At 38.9% G+C, this 23,583-nt stretch overlaps 2 protein-coding genes across 3 annotated transcripts; one reads left to right on the forward strand and one right to left on the reverse strand.

Moving 5' to 3' along the window:
- Positions 1–6,087: 6,087 nt before the first annotated feature.
- On the forward strand, positions 6,088–7,127 carry LOC111642984 (heat shock protein 67B3-like). 2 transcript variants are annotated; one of them, XM_089592620.1, is made up of 3 exons: positions 6,088–6,432; positions 6,513–6,572; positions 6,778–7,127. In XM_089592620.1, the coding sequence occupies exons 1-3, from the start codon at positions 6,220–6,222 to the stop codon at positions 6,964–6,966; spliced, it is 462 nt and encodes a 153-aa protein (XP_089448746.1). In that variant the 5' UTR covers positions 6,088–6,219; the 3' UTR covers positions 6,967–7,127. The 2 variants fall into 2 exon arrangements, with proteins under 2 accessions (XP_089448746.1, XP_089448747.1); XM_089592621.1 differs by having other exon boundaries at positions 6,090–6,423; positions 6,778–7,123.
- A 2,126-nt stretch (positions 7,128–9,253) lies between these two features.
- lama (phospholipase B domain containing lamina ancestor) lies at positions 9,254–22,315 on the reverse strand. The gene is made up of 9 exons (XM_089592605.1): positions 22,079–22,315; positions 15,196–15,460; positions 12,739–12,888; positions 12,402–12,648; positions 12,035–12,297; positions 11,580–11,817; positions 11,419–11,499; positions 10,652–10,937; positions 9,254–10,546 (listed from the first exon to the last, which is right to left on the reverse strand). The coding sequence occupies exons 2-9, from the start codon at positions 15,303–15,305 to the stop codon at positions 10,104–10,106; spliced, it is 1,818 nt and encodes a 605-aa protein (XP_089448731.1). The 5' UTR covers positions 15,306–15,460; positions 22,079–22,315; the 3' UTR covers positions 9,254–10,103.
- Positions 22,316–23,583: the final 1,268 nt, after the last annotated feature.

Below are 23,583 nucleotides of genomic sequence, written 5' to 3' on the forward strand. Positions count from 1 at the left end.
CCTCAAAATATATAAGAAATGCATTGTTGCTGAAAGGGACCCTTCCACGTATTTTTTTTGTGGTCCTGTGTTATAAGATTAACACTCACATCTTTAAAAAATTTCTAGAGTTCATTATTACAATTTTGTAAGATAAAAAAATTAACTAAGTACCTATTGGCTCTTTGCAGATGCCGACGAAAGTGTATTATATTTTTATACTGATACGTAATTAAATGAACGATATTTTATTGATTTTTGGTTTTGTCTAAAACGTATTTATTAAGCTTATAAAGTATTTTATGAAACCTCTAATAAGAACAAATCGGTATTATAAATATACTGTGAGTTGCGCTAAAATTTGCATATTCAAGTAAACAGTACGTAAATAGTAGCTGTATTCGTAATTACTTTTTACTTGCAGGAAATCTTTTGTTGAATAAAATATTGCTATTACAATATAATACATAAAATTTTATTACTTTATACAATGTTGAGTATGAAAATATATTTTAATCTGTTGGTTTACTTGTTCGTAATAGAATCATTTCTGGAACACATGCTTTTTTCGACTCATCTCAATTACATGTAAAGATTTTTGAATAACTTTAATGTCATGATAATGATATATTATACGTAAACAAACGTTAAATCCTGTAAATCGAAAATAAAGCAATGGATTTTTTCTCGTCCGATGGACATGTAGAAAACAAGCTGTAGGTTTTCTATCATAGTAGAAAAGCACGTAAACTACTGTTGGTAACATTCAAAGAATCATGTGAAAAATTGTCACTTTTTGACAAGTTTCTTAGAAAAGCGTAAAATCTCTTCAAGTCTCTCTATCAATAATAATTTAATTAGATAGTAATAACTTAACTCAGTATGAAAACTTAATCCCTACACACATATATTCATCGTGTTCAAAATACTTTAATTACTCTTTTGTTGGGTTAAGGAAATTTTTTTACAAAAAATTAACGATTTATGATGTCAAAAATGTGTAAAAGTTGCGGTCAGAGGGAAAAAAGGCGCACTTGGTCGTGCATATACGTCAGGACAGGAGGAAGGAAAAAAAGTGCGAGAGCTCAAGTGGATTGGCTTAGACCAACCGAGAAACTTCTGAATTAGAAAGTTGTTGGAGAAGAAGGCGTTTTTGATATTTTATGTAATTTGACCTGCTGATTACGATAAAAATAAATAAAAACTTGCTGATAGGTAAAAAGTACCCAGCGCAGCGTGGGTCCACATGAGCCTGTCTTTCAACTCCAGGCCTTTTGGCCTTATTCTGATCCTGCTTAGGCCTTATCCCTGGTCTCTTTCAGGGCTTTTCTAAATAAAGGGCAGCTCCCGCTGCCTGCTTCGTGCTTGTTTTCCGTTGTTGGGCAAAGGCAGCACCGTGCTGGGCCTGGACACTCTTTCTTCCGGTGGTTTGAGCTTCCACACCGGAAGCACAGCTTGGATCTGTTTTCGTTCTCACAGTTATCCGAGACGTGTCCATATCCCAGGCATTTGTAACATCTTGTTACTTCGATTCTTCTTCGAATTCGGCAGCTTACAAAGCCAACTCGTAACCTGCCTTCCTTTTCTACTTGTCTGACAGATGCTTCGTCCACCTTTATTGAAGCCAGCCTCTGTCCTCTGGCATTTGGCTTTCAGAGAGCAACTTCTGGCTCCTGGCTCTGATGTCCAAAAGTCCTAGCGAAGGCCTCTTTGACCTCATCTTCCTCTACAATGGCATCCAGATCTCGGACCTCTAATGTCACTTTTCTGTCGCTCATTTTGACAGTACCCTGTCCGGCTACTGACTTTTCAATTTGCTGTGAGAATGCAGTAGCATTCTCTACACCTTTGGCTTTAATAAGTACGTCTCCTTTTTTTGTAGTGACAACACTTTGGACTGCCACTTTAGCCTTATCGGGGTCAAAGTTCGCCTTCATAGTCTTCAGCACCGTTGCAAAGGTCTGTCCGTCAGCCATCTTCACTACTACTGTTGTTGTGGCGTCCACTCTTTTCTTCCGGCTTGTTTTGTCATTCAGTGGAATTTCTTCTTCGAGCAGGAAATGAATTAGGGGTCTGATCAGTCCCTGATCACGCTATCCTTTTTAGTGATCAGGTCCTGATCACGCTTGTAACGCTTATCTGACCAGGTACTGGTCAGACAGCATGATTTTATCCTTACTTATTCTGACCGCACATGCGCATTGCTTGATCTATGAATCTTTGTCATCTAAGTTATAACCATCTAATATGAATATATGATTTTTATTTTCTTATCTTTATTATAAATATAAGTATTTGTAGCAAAAAATTTAATTATAAGTATTAGTTTTTAGCAAAAAATTAATTTCTGTTATAAACTGATCTAAATACTTTTCTACTGAAAATGGTTTTCCTTTCCCATAATAAGTTGCAATATTAAAAGATTTATAAATGTTTGATTCACACTGAACTCTGCATAAAATTGGCCAAAACTCAACTGAACTAGACTTGTACAAAGGAAGACCATCGACATTAAATTGCAGCATCAGAACTTTCTCTTTATGTAAGTCTACGTTTATAATTTTTTTCAGTTGGTTTTCTATCCCGAAGTATACAAATTCAGATTTGTCACGTTCATTTTCCTCATTAAATTTTTCAATATTATAAAGAGAAGCACCAGCAGTTTGCAGCAATGTTTTTGAAGTTTTAGGTAGGCCAGTTAACCAGTCAGCATAATTTTATCTGGTTTGTTTGTTTTGATGTTATTTTCAAAATTATCACTGTCACTGCTATCACTACAAGAACCAACTTTTTGAGTTAACCTATACTTACGGACTCTATATTTGGTAAGCAAAGCCTTTCTTTTTTTGCTGTCCATTTTTTAGGAATTTTAGTCAACTTAATAATTTTTATTTATTTATATTATAGTTATCTTAGTTTGCTTTTACTCATATATTTATAAAAATTTGACTTATTTTGGAGCAGTACCTTGGCTTTCTGCTAGACATATGTGAGTATGCATACATATATATGTATATATACCAGACGCTCTAAGGATGAAATCATGCTGGCTGACCAGTACCTGATTAGATAAGCGTTACAAGCGTGACCAGGACCTGATCACGATGACTAATCAGGCCCTGATTTGAAATAAGGACGTCCTCATTTCATTTCTGCTCGGGTTGTTTGCCACTGCCTGTTTTCTTTTTCTTTGAAGACATAGCCTGCTGGTGTTTCTCAGGGCTGTCCGATGGGCTCCTGTTTCTCTTACTTCGTTCTATTTCCTTTAAGGCAGTGTTCAGGGTTCGTTTCTGTACATGCCGTCGGAAATTATCTCGCCTTTTTTCCCTCCACTGCAGGGATTCAAATGACGACTTCCAAGCGTTGGTATACGAATCTTCTTCAATAAGACAGCCTTTTCTTAGCATCTCTGCCTCTTGAAGATGCTTAAGCGCCGCTTTGAGCCCATTTTTAACAGCGTTCGCTGTGTTGCCGTACTTATCATTAATCAGTTGTAGCGTCTCTGTAATGTCATTCGTTGCTGATTGGACTTTATCAGCAACTTGCTGTCGCTTTACTCCGAGCCTAGTGACACTTTCTTCTAAAAAGGCAAGCTCTTCCTGGGTCTGGTGGCTAAATACCGACACGTTGCTAACCTCGGTGTCGTTAGTGCCTATACTCGACAGGTTTCCTCTTCGTCCTTTGTCTGTAAGGAAAGGCCATGGAACATTTAGCAGTCGCTGTCGGCCATTAGACATGTCTTTGTGGCCCCCCCCCCCAGAATCTGTGGGGCCTGCGTCAGTCACCCGGGCTTTCACCGGATCGGAACTGCCAGCGGATTCCCTCAGAAAGGTATACCGCCTGGGGTACTTGTTTTGCATCGACGTTTTTCATATTGTCATCATTTTTAATATCGTACTGACCCGCGAAGGCCAGCACTACCCTTTTTTCTAGAAATAAGTATTCGGAAAGGGTTAAAACCAGGGCAGCAGCCCTTTCTGTTACCAGAGAGGACCGCTACTTGCTCAGGCCGGCCGGGAGTCGCCACTCTCCCTCAGTCCCACCCACGGAGACTGCCCTGGCGTTGAGTAACAAGTGTAAGAATGGTGTTTTTGTGTAATGTATGTATTTGTTGGTACACAACGGTCATCCCAGCGAGACGAGCGGCAGGTGTACAGTCCCGAGACCGCGCAGACAACCCAACAAAACGGGCTTGCGTAAGGCACTAAGGTGCCGCCATATAGCCTCCTCAGCGGTAGTAAGCCTAGATTAGTCGGCCCACCACGTCTTTTTTTGTTTATGAGGCGTACAGCCATATCAGATGGGGTTACCCAGACTTACCTGGGCCTCATCATCCGGCTTCACCCGTCGCCAGGCCTCCAACGCAAGCCCGGAAAAGGACCCGCCACACGCAACCCAGCACAATCCGTAAGTGTCCCTGTGTTAGTTTAGGGAGAGTGTGTGATGCATGTATCTGAGAAGAATGTTTTAACCGCCGCTTACTTCTATACACGACATCCACACCGATGGAGGCATGGGGCACTAGTCCCCCGTCCACATCGCCGCAGATACACACGCCAACGCCACACACGCCCCCCGATCCACGCCCCCAACCACCACCACAGAGAGCCACCCCAGCTGCCCATCGTCACCTCATATTTTAAGAGGATGCCCCTATCCGCCACCCGGGGAAGCGCCCGGTATGGAGAAACTAGCGAAAACCCCACCCGGGATACGTGTCCAGTGGAGGCTGTCCCGTTGGCTCAAGTTTTTTTTCCTTCATAGCTGTTATAGGTTTGCCCAGCGCAAACCTTAGAGAGTATCAGTGATTCCTGGTTAAATGCTTAGAGTCGAGAGGGTGATATAGGGTCGTCAGTCACCGGGTTTTCCAGCCTTGCGAAGAACAACTCCGCAGGTGACGTCTGCCAGTGAATGGCTGACTTGGTTTAATAGTGGCCTTCTTTAGTTAACATAATCTTTTAGTCGACGAATAACATTTCCGGAAATGGTAGTAAAAATCTATTTGTTGGCAAGGTAGTTTAAACTTAAGTGGCCCTTGAAAAAACTGATTAGATTAATGGTAAAGTAGGGAACATAAATACTTTCAATAGCCCTGAAAAGAGCAAGTGGTGAAATTTCCAGTTATTTTTTTATTATTATTCTTGATTATGGAGAGCCAGCTGCTGGTAGCTTAACTCTTATCCTTAGAGTCGCTGTGTACGGAGACCATACAGGAGGAAGGTACGCCACTGACCAAAGAATATTTCGTCTTCAGGTTGTTCCCCGGATAACAACCGCTCCATGTTAGTCGGGAAAATGAGCCTGAAGAATACCTTCTCTGTAACTGTTACTCGCAATGTCATATGTTCCAAGCGGAAAAATTTTTTTACATGCGTTTCAGTGGAGGTGACACCTTTTTTCCATGATTAACATATTAAAATTAAATCTATAAATATTATATATTTAGATACAATTTTAACATATAAATTGCGGAAAAAGGATGTCACCCTCAGGGTAAAACTTTTTTTGAAATTTTGTTATGTTGTTTGGGATAATAGTATCAAATTACAGCTAAATTTTTGAAGGGTTTAACCACACCGTTTTCAAGATATATTGACCTGAAAAAACAATATTTTAACATGTAGGCTTATGGAGAAATCACTTAAATTTCACATAAAAAAAAACGGCTAAATGAACTTGCTTTTTTTTTTTAAATGAAAGAATATTGTCAAAATAATATTTTGTCAAAGTTTGAGAGAGCCCTCCACAAATTTCTATTAAAAAACAGCAAAAAATGTGCTCGCAGCAGACGACTTGGCAACGCTGCTTTTGGCGTGCGCTTTGAAATGTAATGAATAGTAAAAACTCCTTTTGTAATTGAAAATTTAATTATAAAAAATTCAACCGAATACATAAGTACACTGTCATCAGTAGACGACGACAACAGTAGACGACGTGCCAGCAGCCGAAAAAATTCACAACGTTGCCAGACGCTCTCCCTCCCCTTGCCTCTCTGAGATTTCCCCCCGCTAACACTACCGAACCTCCTTTACTGTAAATTAAATAGCAATAAATATCCCCTTCCTCTCGGAGTTGCGCACTACATCGAATTGAACAACACTAAACTCTAAGTATACTAAAATTTCTTATACAGTCGTCAGTTATTCTACGATTTTATCGAAGTGGCACACAAGTAAAACGTTGATCACTTAAATCTTAGCTCGAATTATTGGATAGTCATTAAAAAAATTTTCATTAAAAATGAAAGACGATGGGTTTGGACCATCAGTTCCAGGCTATGGTGCCAATACAGAAGAATTCATGGCCCAAATACAGGCCCTAGATAAACTAGAAGAAAAGATGGCCTTGGATAAATCTCATTCCGGTATTCCTTGCAAAATCTCTCAAGAGTCGAGATCCTTGACCATAAGGCAAGACAATAAACCTGCTTCATCAGCCAAAAAAGTGAGTATGGTGAGGCTATCGAGAATAGAGTTGTAACATAATTTACCTTGTGTGGAACGTGTTGGAATTTATAGGGATATTATTTTCAGGGTACATTCGTAAGGGGCATTGATTGCAGTACATTTGCCCTTCATGAAATAAATGTTAGCGTAAGTATTTGGTTTCTTCACGCTAACAATAAATTTTGAGTTTTTATTGTTCCGAATCTTAAGAAAAATAACTTGTACGTTTTATTGTCCATTTTTATTCATATATGATGTCACCGACCATTTTTAAATACCACGTCATAATTTTTAAAAGGTTTCCTTTGCAAGAAAGCGGTACGTTAATTAGTTTTACCCGTTTTATCTACAGGTCATTAGTAGATCAATTATAGTCAAGGCGAAACACACGGGAATGCAGGACAAGGATGACAATAGTCATTCTGATTTATACAAAATATTCGACGTTTTGGAAGAGTATGACATAGAAAAAGTCATGATTACATTGCACTCTGATGGTATTTTGGAGATTAAAGTTCCTGAGATAACAGCAAACGAATAAATAGCATGAAGCCAACATCTCGAATTTTATTAACTAAATAAAAAAAGGACCAAAAAAACGAAAAGAATCGATAAACAGCATGAAAAAATTAATACATTTTGTCAACGTGTAAGGAAATCATTAAAATGATTTTAAATGTCTAAAGGCTATTGATATAATTTTGATGTATAACAATAAATATCTGTAAGTATATTCTATTGGTATTGAATGTGCTAAATCCTACGTCCCTCTCCATCTGGCATAAACGGTTTAGCCATTACTCTCATGTTGTATGGCACATACCTTCTTACCGTACCGAAATAGTCACCATATTTACGTGCCGCGAAAGAGATTCGCACGTTTGTCTAAACAATTAAATACGCCGCCATTGAAGCCACTCCACTCTGTTGTAAAACACGTTGTAACGTTTACAAAATGACTATTGTAGTTCCTTTTTAAACATATATACAAACAAATCAACGTTATTCACAGGATGTAATTAAAAAGAGCGTAGTATAAGCTTAAAAAAAGATTATATTACTGGAAAATTCACCTTTGAGTAGCTATATATCATACCCCGTAGTAATACAAAGATTCAAGTACATAAGTACATCTAAGTATTTCATAAATTACACAGGACCACGAAAAAATGGGGACTACTTTAATTACCAAAATAAAAGCATTGCCGCTTATGGACAATTTTTTCGTTAATAAAAAAGAATTGTAATGCGATAGAGCAATTTAGACAATGGGAATAAAGTCAGCGCCTCAAAATATATAAGAAATGCATTGTTGCTGAAAGGGACCCTTCCACGTATTTTTTTTTTGTGGTCCTGTGTTATTAGATTAACACTCACATCTTTAAAAAATTTCTAGAGTTCATTATTACAATTTTGTAAGATAAAAAAATTAACTAAGTACCTATTGGCTCTTTGCAGATGCCGACGAAAGTGTATTATATTTTTATACTGATACGTAATTAAATGAACGATATTTTATTGATTTTTGGTTTTGTCTAAAACGTATTTATTAAGCCTATAAAGTATTTTATGAAATCTCTAATAAGAACAAATCGGTATTATAAATATACTGTGAGTTGCGCTAAAATTTGCATATTTAAGTAAACAGTACGTAATAGTAGCTGTATTCGTAATTACTTTTTACTTGCAGGAAATCTTTTGTTGAATAAAATATTGCTATTACAATATAATACATAAAATTTTATTACTTTATACAATGTTGAGTATGAAAATATATTTTAATCTGTTGGTTTACTTGTTCGTAATAGAATCATTTCTGGAACACATGCTTTTTTCGACTCATCTCAATTACATGTAAAGATTTTTGAATAACTTTAATGTCATGATAATGATATATTATACGTAAACAAACGTTAAATCCTGTAAATCGAAAATAAAGCAATGGATTTTTTCTCGTCCGATGGACATGTAGAAAACAAGCTGTAGGTTTTCTATCATAGTAGAAAAGCACGTAAACTACTGTTGGTAACATTCAAAGAATCATGTGAAAAATTGTCACTTTTTGACAAGTTTCTTAGAAAAGCGTAAAATCTCTTCAAGTCTCTCTATCAATAATAATTTAATTAGATAGTAATAACTTAACTCAGTATGAAAACTTAATCCCTACACACATATATTCATCGTGTTCAAAATACTTTAATTACTCTTTTGTTGGGTTAAGGAAATTTTTTTACAAAAAATTAACGATTTATGATGTCAAAAATGTGTAAAAGTTGCGGTCAGAGGGAAAAAAGGCGCACTTGGTCGCGCATATACGTCAGGACAGGAGGAAGGGAAAAAAGTGCGAGAGCTCAAGTGGATTGGCTGTAACATTTTGAGGGTGCATATGAACGTTTTAGTTAGAAGATTTTCTCGTGATGATCGATGAGCGTGACGTGGAGACGACGGTGATGATGTGGACGACTCTGATTCTCTTCTTTCATTGTTGGTGATGAAAAATTCTGACGTACATGGATTGTTCGTGTAAAAAAAGACGTTGTTGCTGTATGTAGAAGATCAATAAGGAGTTTAGAATTAAAAGAAAAAAACGCTATAGTTTTGAATCTAATGTCAATGCATCCATGTTGGAAAAAAATTTTTATGTTAAAATCTATAGTACACTAAACAAAAAATACGGGAAAAAAGATCATAACAGAGATTGATTTTTCAATACTAAAAATTAGTCTTTGTTAAGAAATAAAGAAAAACTTAGTCTTTGTTATGTGGCATACAATAAAAAAAAAAAAATAATTTATTCATCTAGATTTTTGAATAAAAATAGCACAAAATTAGCTTTACAAAGATTTTATTGATAAAAATCCATGATTGGGTAGCTATCGCATGAGCCATAGTAATACAAAAAAATTAAAGGACATACATACACAAGTAGATTGTAAAATATTTGATCAACACTGATCCCTTGAAAAAAATTCCTAGAGTTCGCTTGTACAAATTTGGAAGATTCAATATGAACTATCATTTCTTAACAAAACGAATCAAAAGTTGAATGAAACGAGTTCTTTCAATTAAAGTACTTTACCTAGATAAAAATTAAAGAAAAAACGCGAGCGCACTCGTGACTCTTGACTCGACATATCAGATCATGAACAGGAGATATCCACGAAGACCAGATAATATTTTTATTTTCTAGGTCAATTTAATAAATTTAGTTACCTAAATGTCTATAATCATCGAAATTTAACTAATAATTTATGACGCACGTGATACAAGTAATTTACTAAACGTTAACGTCAAATTTTTTCAAATTTTAATCGCATCATCGACATTCTAAAACGCCACACAACTTTTCGCCGTTTGCAATTGGAGCTATAATATCTTACCGAGTACCTTGCAAGAAAAAATCAGACCACTGGACAATTTTTTAATCTGATGAAACCGACACAATCGGCCCTACAATATGGTTGCAGTAAATCACTTTAACAAAATAATTTCAGTAGAATAATGGCGATTGAAAACAACGTTCTCCAACCAGCCAATAAAAAAATTTTTTTTAAATGAAAAACTACCAAATATCCGACAATGTCGCAAAATATCCGATTCGTATACGTCGGAGTCATTTTTCCAGAAATCGTTCAGCGAGACAATTTGAATTTCTTCTGGTCATTCGATTGTTTTGCCTCAAACCCAGACCCACTCGGGCACATGGCTGTCGAAATGAAAGACCTCGGGCTGGCCCATGTGCGAGCTGTTGGGGAAGCTCTTGGCCCACGAGTAGGGGACCGCCGAGGGACGTCTCGCCGGTCCAGCTCTCGCGTCGAGCATCTGCACGCCCTCGGGACCAAAAATGAACAGTTTGGAGTCGATGACACCCAGAGGGCGAGGGATATCGGCTAGTTCGCCCCGGTAGGCCAACAGTTGCTCCAACGCAAACAAGTTGTCCGGAAGATTGATAGGTGCTACTGTGCTGGTGGTGGTACTGGTGGTGGTACTTGTGGTTGACGTAGTGGTCGTATCGATAGTGGTAGGGTCCTTATCGTCTGGTGTTTCGGATACCTCCGTAGCTTTGTTCCTCTCGGCTGTATTGTCTTCGATGGTGGTTCTCTTCTGGGCTTGACTCAATACTATAAAAGGAGAATCGATACGCAAAAGGGTCATGATAATATGCTTATGGACCAACAATAAATAACCATTGATAAAAAATAGGAATAACTCAAACGATGGCCCACCTCTGATGTTTCCACTCATTAGGTGCTTCAAATCCTCGATGCTGGTAACGTTGGCCTGGAGAAGCTGCAGCAACTCAGCTCTGTCGACCGACTCGTCGCGCTCACCACCCACGAGTTTCCTGATGGTCTGTGAAAAGGGTGCTCCGGTGCAGCCGATGTATCCCGTGGCCCGGAACTCCTCGGTATGGTACACGTGGCGAGTGAAGCCGGGGATCTGCTCGACGATGCTGACTGCGGTGGTGCGCGGCTCAACGACTATCCATTGGCGGTTCGAGGTGCCACTGTTCTGTATATTTCCAATGCGTTGATAAAATTTGTACATTTTAAGACATATATATGTATATCTTGATTGACCTCATTATTTTGCAAGCACAGATTTTTTTTTTAACATTTCATCATATTTGTTGAATTCCCTTTCGAAAGCAAAATAAAACTGTTGCGCTCTGTAACTGCTGTGATTTTCAAAAGGTGGATTCTGTATAGTCCCTGTGAGTTAGCTCGAGTCTGACCAAAGGCATGTCGTACTACTGAAACGCCCATATCGAAAAGTGATGAAGCACATATACTTAATAATAAATTTGTTAAACTAGAGTCTGGGACGCTAATTTACCGTATTGTTATGTTTGAGTAACTTACGCTGCATTGCGTTAAACACATATTTATGCTCCGAGAAATGTTGCACGCGACATCTAGATCAAGCGAGCTTGTAACGTTACTTTACGCGTATGAGAGATTTGGATTGAAGTGCAGTGTATGATAATAATCACCTTTTTCTGCAACCAGTCACTCCAGCTAAGGCCATCGGTTGCCAGACGGTTCGCTGCCATTATCCTCCCGGGCGACATCACCTGTGCACCAGATCACAAATATAACAACACACGCAGACGTGGATGGTGGCGGCAATCGACAACAAGTACACGTTTTTTACCCGATCTTCCGTTTGCAGTCGGCTCCAGAGACTGTGGTTGTCGATGATGAGCGGCGTCCCCGCGACCACCAGCTCCCTGTTGGGCTCCGAGATGGCGTAGCTCTCGTCTTGCGACGACAGGGCCCCGGGATACGAGGTCATCACGATGGAACGCCCCGGCACTCGCACCGAATCGAGATCCGGCAGCACGCGGTACGAAAACTTGTACCTTTTTATCAGCCTCAACATTCTGGAGTACCTGTACACATGTATATATATTTATTTATTCCATTAGCTTGATTCTCCTCTTTCGTGCACTCCAAGTGAGTGGATAGTTTTAGGAATATATCTGGACACTAATTGAACGACTCTGTTTACCTCAAAGTCCGGTCCTTGGGTAGGCATTAAAAATAATCGTAATTATCGTTCGATTGCTCGAGTTAATTTTAATGAACAAAGTATGGATGTGTACGTACGGAGCGGCGGTGTTGTGCGCCAAGGCGATGAGGGGCTTGTAGGGGGCGTGTTGTTCCCTGGCGATGGCCTTGAGGACGATCATGCCGTCGGAGGAGATGTGGTGATCGGTGCCGTTGTTGGCGCGCTCGAGGTCCGGCAGATCGGAGGCCATGGCCAGCCAAAGAAAGTCCTCGGGATCGATTTCCGCGTTTTGCCGGCTGCGAACCACAGCGAACCTCCAACCCTCGGCCAGGCCGTCCAATTGCACGTAGTACAGGTGAACCTGAGTGGTTTTTTTTTTTTTTTTTTTTTTTTTTTCTCAACGCATGATTTTACGGCTTAGGTGAAACGCTTACGAGGGGGAAAAAAAAAAAAAAGAAAGTATACCATGTGCCAAAAGGGGTCCTTGAAGCGGCGCAGAGCCGCGTTCTCGCGCGTGTTTTTGACGTTCTCGCGGAGGTATCGTCGCATCTTGCGGCAGAGTGAGGCTCTCGGGGCGCACGCCGCTCTCACGGTGTTGTACCAGTGATGGTGGATCAGTTGCCAAGTGAGGCTGCCCTCCAGCAGTCCAGCCGCGTACGCCTGCACGTCGTCCGGGTAGTCTGGTGACGTTTCGATCTCCACTGTTGACCAGCTGCTCGTGGGTAAATAACATTGCGTGAGCATCGGGCTATACTTGAGGGTATGAAAAATGTTATTTTGGAAGAAAATCAACATCACCTACCCGGATTGGAGGATGGAGGTCTTGTAGTAGGCGCGCGCTACGCCCAAGGGCAGTGCTGTTAAATCGTTGCCTTGGCCCCAGAAGTCGATACGGTATCCGGTCTTCAGTTTCCACCAGACGGTCGCCGAGTATGTACCATCGTTTTCAACCCTGCGATCGTCATCATTATTATTATTATCATTGTCACAAAGAGGTATGAAAATTTGCGGTGCTTATTCCCGGTGCAACTCGGACCACAAAAAGATACTTTCATTGAGGGGAAAAAAAATCGGCAAAGGTCTCGGTAATTTTATAACATTGAACGAAGGACGCTGAGCGTAAGTTGTACCTATGTGCTGTCACTGCAAAAACTTGTTTGATTCGATTGTTACCGCACTGACAGAGATACTTTTGTCATCTGTTTTTCTTCTCTACACAACGAGGATTAGTGTATAATTGTCTCGCAACGATTTATATACAGCTGTAGTTGTTTCGATGAATAATGATTTTTTTTTTTTTTTTTTTTTTTTTTTTTTTTTTTTTTCAATTGTCACTACTAAATTACTTTGCATTTGTGTACTTTGGACGAGTTTCAAGAAAATTTTTCATCACGCACTACACACGTCGATAACTACTGTTGATTCGACGCACGAGTTGCATATCCACAAACGATCAAACAATATAATATGGATACTAAAAAAGTGATAACGGTGAATTAATTTTTCAATTAATCTTATTCATAGCAATAAATTAAGCCTTAGCTTGAAAACGTGTAGGACACAGGCAACCTACATCGCATCCTAGTTTTCTACAGAAATTGCATTAGATTCAAGGTCACAAAATATTGCTACTCTTTTTTAAATGTGATACTCCAAAAATCGGCAAAATTTAACACACAATGAAAATAATGATTGAATCGAGGAAGATTTATTATAAAGTTACAGGTATTGTTGTTGTTGTTTTTTTTCCTTTCATTTAATAGTACACTTAAGAAAAAGAATATACATATACTCAAAATTTAAAACATCGGATATTTCGGGATATTTAATAAACTTTTTTTCAATGCAAAAAAACACAAAATCTCACTACTTTTATGATTATTTATCACATCGTGCATACATGTATACAACGTATCTGTTTGCTTACATGTTGCATTATTAGGAGACATTGAACCCGGCACGTTCGCTACCCTCGACCGATGAGTTTAATGGCCTTTCCCCCCCCCCCTTCAAATCTCCCTCCTCATCAGCATAACAATTACACCCTTCGAGCCCAGACGATATGAATTCTTTGAAGCCGGCGAAGCGAAAAAAAAAAAAAAAAAAAAAAAAAGAAGCAGAGAACAACACAGTAGGTACGGCCATCGGAGGAGAGACGGGCTGCAGCTTCGTAAACAGGGGGATATCGCGTGTCGGGGACCACCGGACTCCGTCTCGCACAAAAAAGAAGTACCAGCAAGACGCGGCAAGGAGTCTGGTCTGGTGGTGTAGCTGCCGTGAGTATATATGCGTCTGCCTGCTACGGCGGGCAAAGATAAGACCGATATATATATATATATATATATATATATATATATATATATATATTTTTTTTAAACAATCATCAGTCGCATGCGTACTTACAATATGTTACGCGTGCAAGAATAACATCGTGGGTGGTCTTTTTTTTTTTTTTATTCACGTTGCTGCACCCGCGTGCCGTAAGTTTATACGCACTGTGGCAGTGCTCGAGCGGGAAATCTGACACTATACACTCGCCATGTGTTACCTATGTACATAGAAATCGCTGAATCTCAAACTGCGGACGCGGAAAATGTAGCATGAAATGAGCAATGTACGATATCCGATGCCCCTGTAAGGTTGACGATTTCGTGTGCGTTTTAGATGTGTTACCGTTATTTCATTTTTTTTTTTCTCTTGCACAGGCATACTTTTTCATTGAACTTGTTCGAGGTTGATTGTTGACTTGGTAAATCGATTAATTGTACGACGTTTGCTTTCGGCCCAATCATTGGCCTTAAGTGCACGCACAGAATTGAAATAAAAATGTATGCGGTCTGTAAGTTTTGCGAAAAATGTAAACGGTAAAAAATGTATCCGAAAATGGCACTTTATCATAAAATGTAGTTACTACTTGTGTATCTACTTTTTACTACGCTAAAAAAAAAAGTACAAGTGCTGTGTGAATTGGTAATTTTTTAAAATGCAGTTTCCAACTAGAAGATTAGGGATTACGTATGTATCACACACACACACGTAAAATGAACAGTTGTTCGGTATCACTGCTGCGATTGTACCGATGCCACGAAGATAAAACGAACTGATAACGCGCGATTTGCACACACATCGTGTAATGAGAAATCGGTATGTGTCAACCGAGTACATTAACCGCGTATCCACCTAACGCTAAACGTGAATTTTTCGGTGAATGTCATCTACCGTGACAGTAATGTATGACAATGTCCACAGGTGTACTGACCGTCCATACTCGCCGATGATGACGGCGCCGATGCCGATCAGGGCAACGGCGACGAGTATGTAGGTGGATATGCGAGTCTGCAGCCACGAGGCGCCCACGACCTTCAGCATGGCTCATCGATAAGCTACACCCTTTATGGATTTAAAAAAGTGATGAAGGAAAAAACTCGCCCCCGCTTTCTCAACCCATCGATTACAGGCGCCAGAGCCCAGTCCGCGGCTTCTGATGCCCAGAAGCTGCCAGCCTCGCCCAGTGATGCTAGATCCTGCAACATATAACATATAATATATATATATACATAAATGATTGGGTGTGAGCGTTCATCATCGACAAATGAATGATTGTTCAATGTCATGTCTTTGTACTGTGATTATCGGTAGCAAGAATTTTGTTGTATACAATATGCGAGTATCTGTATCTAACACCTTCTTTATGCGAGCTAAAGTCAAGGCGAAGGTCCATCGGACTCTTGGCACGATATACACTCACCTCTCTGTCTCTCTGCTCTCGAAGCGCGTGCCTCGTAAATTCATCAAGCCGCGTTGGCGTCACGCTAATTGTTGTGTTAATTTTCACGTACGTGCCTATATTGACTCGCGGATGCGTAAGATTTCGATCAGACATACATATAAATATACACGCCATCAGTGATTGCAAGCTATTGCAAACGATCTCAACAGTCATGTACGTATACATAGCATGACTCAACGTAACATGTTCCCGGTAATAGGTTGTACAAGTTGGAATTCCTTCTTTTGATTGATGAAACGACGTATCAGAAAAGTCGAAAATAATCGGGTATGTATGTGTATTTTATTCGTTATGGATAGCTCGTGCGAAATTTATTGCACTTTACTGGAAAAGTACATCGGTGATTGTATGTTGTATAATAATATTTTTTACGCAAATCCAAGCACGATCGGATACTAAAATAAACTTCTTTGTTTTCACAGATGCTTCATTGAAGACGATCTATCAAGTGAAACTGAAATAAAGCCCAGTCGTGATCGTATGGTTGACGCATTAAGAGATTTGCGATGGAATTTTTCTCATCAGTGCCAATATTGTGCTAAAGGTATTTACAGATCTCGTGTGAAATCAACGTTACGTGTACAATTGTCACTGCAACACGATGTACAAATTAATGCAATACGTTTAAGCACAAATTCAATTCCAATTCCTTCTTAACGTAACCATTTTTTTTTTTTTTTGCTCACAGTATAGAAAAATTTGGCTTCAACTTGAAAATATTCAAGAAGCTATTTTATTAGAAACTCAACGCATAAAGGTTCCCGTCGTCTACAAGTACAATTAATCGGTATGACATTGGCTCGTCGCGAAGGAAAAAAAAATATATATGTCTGCACACACCTACTTGTTTCCTGGTATCTAAACGACGAAATTCGTCAATTCAAAATTATACGGTCATAATGTGTGTACGTACCAGAAAGGTTAAAACAAAAGGGAGAAAAATTCCTTGAGAACCCAATGAAAAATGAGCTCGTTGACGTAAAACTTGTTTCTCTGGAGCTCCGAGTAAATATCACCCGTAAAGCTCCTCGCGCCGATGGTACGAATAAAGTCGCTGACAAAGCACCACATGATGTATTGTGAGTATAATATATGTATAACACTATGCTCCGAGCGTGCGAATATATCACGCAACGCCTCGCGAAATAGGTATGCACACAATTCGATCAAAGAGTCGTTAAGATATGTTGCACTTTGAGTGTGATCGCGCCGACGACTGTCGCGACGCGACAATGCGGGCTCGAAGGAGAAGTGCGAGGACCAATGGATTATAAATAAATTTGGCCCGACTGCATTCATTTGTTGTAACGTTGCACTACACTCGTCGCTGCTTCCGCGCTTTTTCTTTGTGAGCACGATATCGACCACGCGTGCAATGCTTGCACATTACCCGAAACAAACAATTTAATAAAACACCAAGTTACGTGATTCACAAATGATGATGCTGTCATTGAGGATTAACTTTTTGTTTTGACCATTACTTTGCTCGAAGCTCCTTCCCCGCGGGCTGGTGTACACATTTACTTTATTTCCATTGTTGCTGCTATTGGAGGAAGATGTTTTTTTTTTTTTTTTTTTTTTTTTTTATAACCCGGTGAAACAAGCTGCGTTGACAAGTTACCTCAACCCATAGTTCTACGAATAAAGTCAATCTTGAAATAAAAGAACAATCGATGGAAATATTGTACCTATACTAGCTGGATTGACGAATCGTTGAAGGAAAATTTATGTGCTAGATTTTTTTTTTCGTTCTTCGTGCTAGCTTGCAAAAATATTTGTAAAAGCTTTTGTTTATGATGTTTATTATGAATACAGCCGTCAATTCTCTATGAGTGATGTACTTGAAAAATAAAAATTGTATTGTGTGCTTACAAGTCGGTTCGCAGTGAGCTTAAAATAATATGCTTTGTTTTCGAAGAATCGCTCAATCATCCGGAAGCAATGAATTTTTATTATAACAAAGTGTATGAGTTGATGGCAATGCAAAGTTCAAAGGCCCACCGGCAATATCTGAGAGATAATGTGTTGGGAAAATTTTACTTTAATTATGTAAGGAGGCGTGTCGTTTTCGTTGGTTTTGTTTTTTTAAAGGTGTAGTATTATTATACTATTTAGAAAACAAAATTATTTCATGACAATTTTTATTTCATTTAACAAAAAAATTATCTACTTCAAGCCAAGAAACGTACAATTAATTCCAAGATGAATGTCAGGAATGTCAAGATCTTTGACGCATCTTATCGATCGATTTAATTATGCAATGATGACAAAATTATGAACCAATCCTCTACAAAAAAACTAAGGCACGATTTTTATGCTCATCACCAGAGCAAAAAGTGTGATTACAACATAATACGTAATATCAAAAAAAAAAAGTTGTATTTTTTTCCTTTCAGTTTTGTTTTTGACACTTATCGAGAAAGGTAAATTGAAAAATAATAGTTTTCGTGATCAAAGTTTTTTTTTAAATTTCAAAACAATTTTTATGTTCTAAAGTTCTATGACAGTATTAAAAAACAAAACGTACAATATTAAGAAAATTTTTTTGTCAACGCTTTGTGGTAGAACTACAATTTTTTAAATATTTTTGACAAAAAAAAAAAAAAAAAAAAAAAAAAACGTTTTTTAGTATTTAAAATAAATGTTCATCCAACATATAGTATTCGTCAGATGTGGCTACAATTATTGAATACTTAAAAAAAAGGCGCTTCTCTATTAGAACAGTTAGATCTAAAAATAGATTTCGTTGTGGCATTCTCCCATTCATAAATAGGATTCAATAGAAAAGCTACACAGGAGAAATGATTGGGCGTTCACCACTAATCAGGCATTCGCTCTGTACCCATTATGGCCATCTAAGATTGAACGTTACTTCGATAGGGGGGCTTTGGTATTAAAAATGTAACACTCAGCTTGCATTACATTAAGTAAATGATTATTGATTTTATAACTATTTTATCGCCATAAATACGTTAGTTTGAATTGCCTGTGCAAAAAGTTTTTTTTATTTTACTAAAAAATTTTGTGTATATTTTAAGATAATAACTTGAGGTACTAATATCTAAAGGTAACAAAATACTGTTGTATGAGTTTTAACCCGTAACAACTTGAAAAATGAATAGATTAAGTGTGATTTGAATTTACTTACATATACTTGTATAAATTAATACTTCTAATATAAGAAGAATATAGCGTCCGTTGGTAAAAATGAAATGGAAAATTTGTTAACCCGATAACTTAAATTTGCAGCATCTGCAAAATTACGTACCGCAAAACCACTGAAAACAATTTTTTTCTTTTTTTTTCATCATAGGTACGTTTTATTCTTAGTTTTTGGATCGAACTAGTTGGCAGTAAAGACTATTGCACCATTATGCAATCTAACGCGATGTTTCGACGAACTTTTTTTCGCGAGAAAAAATTTATGTTTGCATTCGATAACGAGCTGCTCAAACTTGATGAATAATACTAGTCTTTGGTTATGCATTCATGTGTATGTCATTAATGTATATCCTATGATTGCCCCGTTATGGATACAAAAACTGTCATTTTTCATTATTTACAGTTTTTGTTATATAATGGCAGAAATAATTATTATGAAAATTTATACGATATCAAATATAACTTTTGAATGATTGTTTGATAATTTTTATTTGCAAACTCAGGTTTTGGTAGTTGAAAACCAAAGTTACTAATACCACTGTCGTGTATTTGTTAAAAAAAGATAGCGCGTTTCTTAGTATTCATGGAAACTTACCGCACTACTTGAAAACAAAGCTTTATTCGAAAAAAAAAAAAATGGCAATATTACATCGATGCAAGCGTAAATTATCCGCTCGCTTGAATAATCTTGAAATCAGTGGTGGAAAAACATTGTTGTGACATCTCGATAATTTTCCATGTACTATACGCACCATCGGATCCCTGATCGCAATTAATACCAGCGCTTGAAAAATTAAATTAAAATCACATAGGCGCATGCTTTACGTAAAAAGTCCGTAGCTGTGTACGTATTTTCCGCACTTTGCTTTATTATCATCTAAATAACTGATAAAACATTTCGAGCGCGCTTGCGTATCGTACATCATTACTCATTACAGGTACACGTGTACATCACGTGGTAACCGCATATTGATACACGCTCATTTATCCCAGCTCTGCTTTATTTCGTAATTGCATCCAACTATTTTTGTCCCTTCCAAGCGCAAACCGATTAAAACATCGTCATCGTGTCGAGTGATTTTGTTTTTCTAATATGTACCGACATTTGGATGACAAAAGAATTATAAATCAAATAAAAATAACACTGGTTAGTACATTCATCACGTGGTGCAGTGATATTTTAATCAAAATTAAACATTAGGCGTAGTTTAAATATCTTTGTCACTACTGTGTTTGTACGGATCACGAGAGTTATCTTTTTTTTTCTCCATCGTAGAAATACTTGTGTGCGTCCGACTTTGTTCAAAAGGGAAACGCACTGTTTACTCGTGGAATCTTCTATATTTAGACGTGTGGTACGTGTAGTGTTATTGTTACATACGATTCGTCGGCAAGTTTGCAAAAAAAAAAAAATAAATAAATAAATAAAATTATTTAGTTGTTGTTGCATTACTCTGAAACGTCGCGCAGATATCTAATGAAAATTTTTGCTCCACTTGATGTCAAGTAGAAAACTTGCCCGAAGAAATGTGATCCACGTAATTGTGTTGATTTAGTTTTAAAGTACCTCGTATCAAAGAAAGAAATATTTATAAAACTATTTAGCTACAAGAAACTAAAATCAATTAGTGAGTTGACTCTGATACGCGTGTGAAAAAACTAACAATTCAACTAAATCGCTTCCGTATTTCAATGGGATAAAAAAAAAGTGACGTAACCACTGTTGTAATCAATGGTATTACAATCACATCGAAGAATTCAAAAGCTTCTCTGTTAGATTTGTATAAGGTTTTAAAAGAAGTACAAACTGAGTATCGATAGTTTATTCGTAGATAAATGAACAATAGGCGATACTGAAAATCTCGTGAAGTACGGGCTTTATACAAACTCGTGTTATTCTTTGTGAAAATTTTCTGTTGATTCTAAACAAACGATAAATAGTTCACAAGTACGTAATTTACTTGTGACTTAATGCGTTAGTCAAGCCTAATAGTTATTTACCGCAGTCAGTCATCAGTATACCTTCAACGATGTAAATTTCATGGTCTGGCTTCATTTATCTCACGCATCAAGACTCGAGTTATTAAAATTAATTTATGTACTGGTCATTGATTTTAATGTATAGCTTCGGGTATTTACTCAATGTGCACTATAGGCATCTAAACCACACATGGTACAGCAAAACTGGGCTATAATATTCGGACTCGCTAAGAACTAAATCAGTCAGCATATATTTGGAAGCACAAGCTATAAAAGTATTTCAATGAACGCCAAAAACGTGTGATATTGTGGCGAGAAAAGTTATCGTGAAAGTTACGAGCCGCTGTGATGGAACGTGCAATCGGTTCCCATGTAGAATGGGAGGCTACTTTCCACGCCGTTTTTGATTTTTAACGCTCGTTAACGCCTCTTTTACATTCATCCAGGTATTACTTTCCCGAATTTTTAACGCTGGGTTTTGCGCGTCACATCAGCCGTAGGGAAAAATAAAATTCGTTCTTGCCAAAGCCGTCATGGAAAAAGTGTATTTTTTCTCGGCAACAAGTGGTCGCTATATTTGTAAAAGTAAAAATAAAACAAAGAGGAACAAGCGAGAAAGAATGAAAAACATAAGAAATAATAATGATAAACGGCGTCTGACGCAAAGAGAGCGAGAGACCCGCTGTATTATAGCGCGGGCGGTCACTGTGTCAACGCACACGCGCTCACTCGTCACGGAGTCGCAAAACGCGACATAAAATAGCGGAAAAGCGGGAAAAACCGTGTTGCACCATCGGTCGTACACAGCGAAGGAGGCGTGAGCGAAAATCGGCCGATCGATCGGCGGGCGGACTCGCGCATTGCACAACGCGAGGAGAGAAGAAATCGCTATCTTTGGTGCATTCATCGGCTCTGGATGGTGCGTGAATGGGAAAGAGGAAAATGGGAAAAGCGCTCCCGCAGGGATGCTACTTTCGTCGGGATGATCTGTGGCGTCCACGTGTTCGCGCACAGCAACAGAGGCGAAAGACGAGGGAGCGAGAGAAGCGGACTGACGCTCTTGAGAGATCGGGGATCGAAAAATCGGAAGAAGACTACGCTATTGTGCTCAACGAAGGATAAACTCGGGTTGCAAATAAAAGAGCCGGAATATGTGTAGTAAATGGTTATGGATCTCTCTCGGGTGTACGAGCAATATTGTGGTGTGTACCTCAGGCGCAGCGGTCCACACCCCCTCGATCGGCCCTGCTGATGGTGCTTAAGCTGGCGCTCGTTGTAGGCCCGAAAAAAGTCGGAGGGCTCGTCTTAGAGATTACATTCCTCAAGGCGAATTGGGGTCGGCGCGTCTTTGCACTCGGTTGCTCCGACGCTGAAGTTTAACACCGCAGCTACGGATATCACAGCGACGCGCTCGCTCCGATGGCAGTACCGACACTGACTGCTCTGGTGTGCTCTCTCTCTCTCTCTCTCTTTCTTTCTCTCTCTCTGTCGTGGTGATGCCGATCCGATGGTGGTGGTCTCCGCCGCCGTCGCCGCCACCGCCTCTGCCCCCCTTCCTTGTTCTGTCGCTCTCTGTCTTTCTCTCCAGTTTTTTTTTTTTTTTTTCATTCTTTTTTCCTTTTGACACATAGCCGCGTCTGTCTCTCGCTCCATATGCAGCCGAGCTCTCGTGGCACTACCGATTTCGAGTGTATAAGCGCCGTCGCCGCCGTCGTCAGGGAGAAAGAGAGAGAAAAAGGGAGGATATTCTATATAGAATCTTTGTCGTTGCTCGCACACGCGCGTGTTGGGACATCTCGAATCTCGATGGCTATCTTATTTTCTTTCTTTGCATCCTCGTTTTTGTACACCAAGTTGTGCTCGTCGAGTCGTTCTGCCAATAAATACTTACTGCCTACTTGTACTCTGGAGGCTCTCTTTAGCTCAGCTCCTCGTCATCTTCTTCTTCTTCTTCTTCTTCTTCTTCTTCTTCTCTCCTTTTTTTCTGATTTTTCCGATCTGTTCTCTTCATCTCCTCCGATTTCTCGTGTGATGTCTCTCTCCTCCCTCCTTCCCCACATTTTTTCGCGATTTGTTTACGCTCCCTCGATTGGCCCTTTACTTGTGCAAGATTAACCCAAGGGATACTTATATCCTTTTGCTTTTTCAGTCACGCGTATCCAATCGAAATCGGTTGACCATCGCGAAATCGGCATTTCGTAAAGATCCGCCGACCGCGGTGATAAATCTTGGGAGATGAAGGATTTTCAGGACATGGTCCTTTGGTATGCGGAACAGCGGTCCTCGGAAGATTCGACGAGCTCGCGCGCGGAGGAATTTCCGTGGCACACCACGACGCAACGTTAAATATATTACTCGTGTTCGAAGTTGTACGTAATATATTCTTACATATATCCCGGCGGGTGTTTAGCATAACTTTAATGGGCGTGAATTCCCATTTTAAAAGTGTGCGATTCTTTGTAGTCTCAATATCGCATGTATTGTGATACCCATTGTCGGGGCACACGATGAAAACCCTGCAATCACCCAGTGAAACACCCAGTTGTTTGTTCAGCCTCTAACGGTGATAATCATCATCTTTTTTTTCCCCCAAACTAAACAAAAAAAAAAAAAAGGTGTGATAGTAATGAAAGCACAAAATTTGGGTTCGTTTTTCAACGACGAGCAAGAAAATCGTGCGTGATCGGTAAGCTTATACGTAGGCGAGGAAAACTA

This window comes from Copidosoma floridanum, unplaced genomic scaffold (assembly GCF_036245765.1).
Source record: "Copidosoma floridanum isolate Cflo_tuat_1 unplaced genomic scaffold, Cflo_Japanese_pri ptg000019l, whole genome shotgun sequence".
Lineage (NCBI taxonomy): Eukaryota > Metazoa > Arthropoda > Insecta > Hymenoptera > Encyrtidae > Copidosoma > Copidosoma floridanum.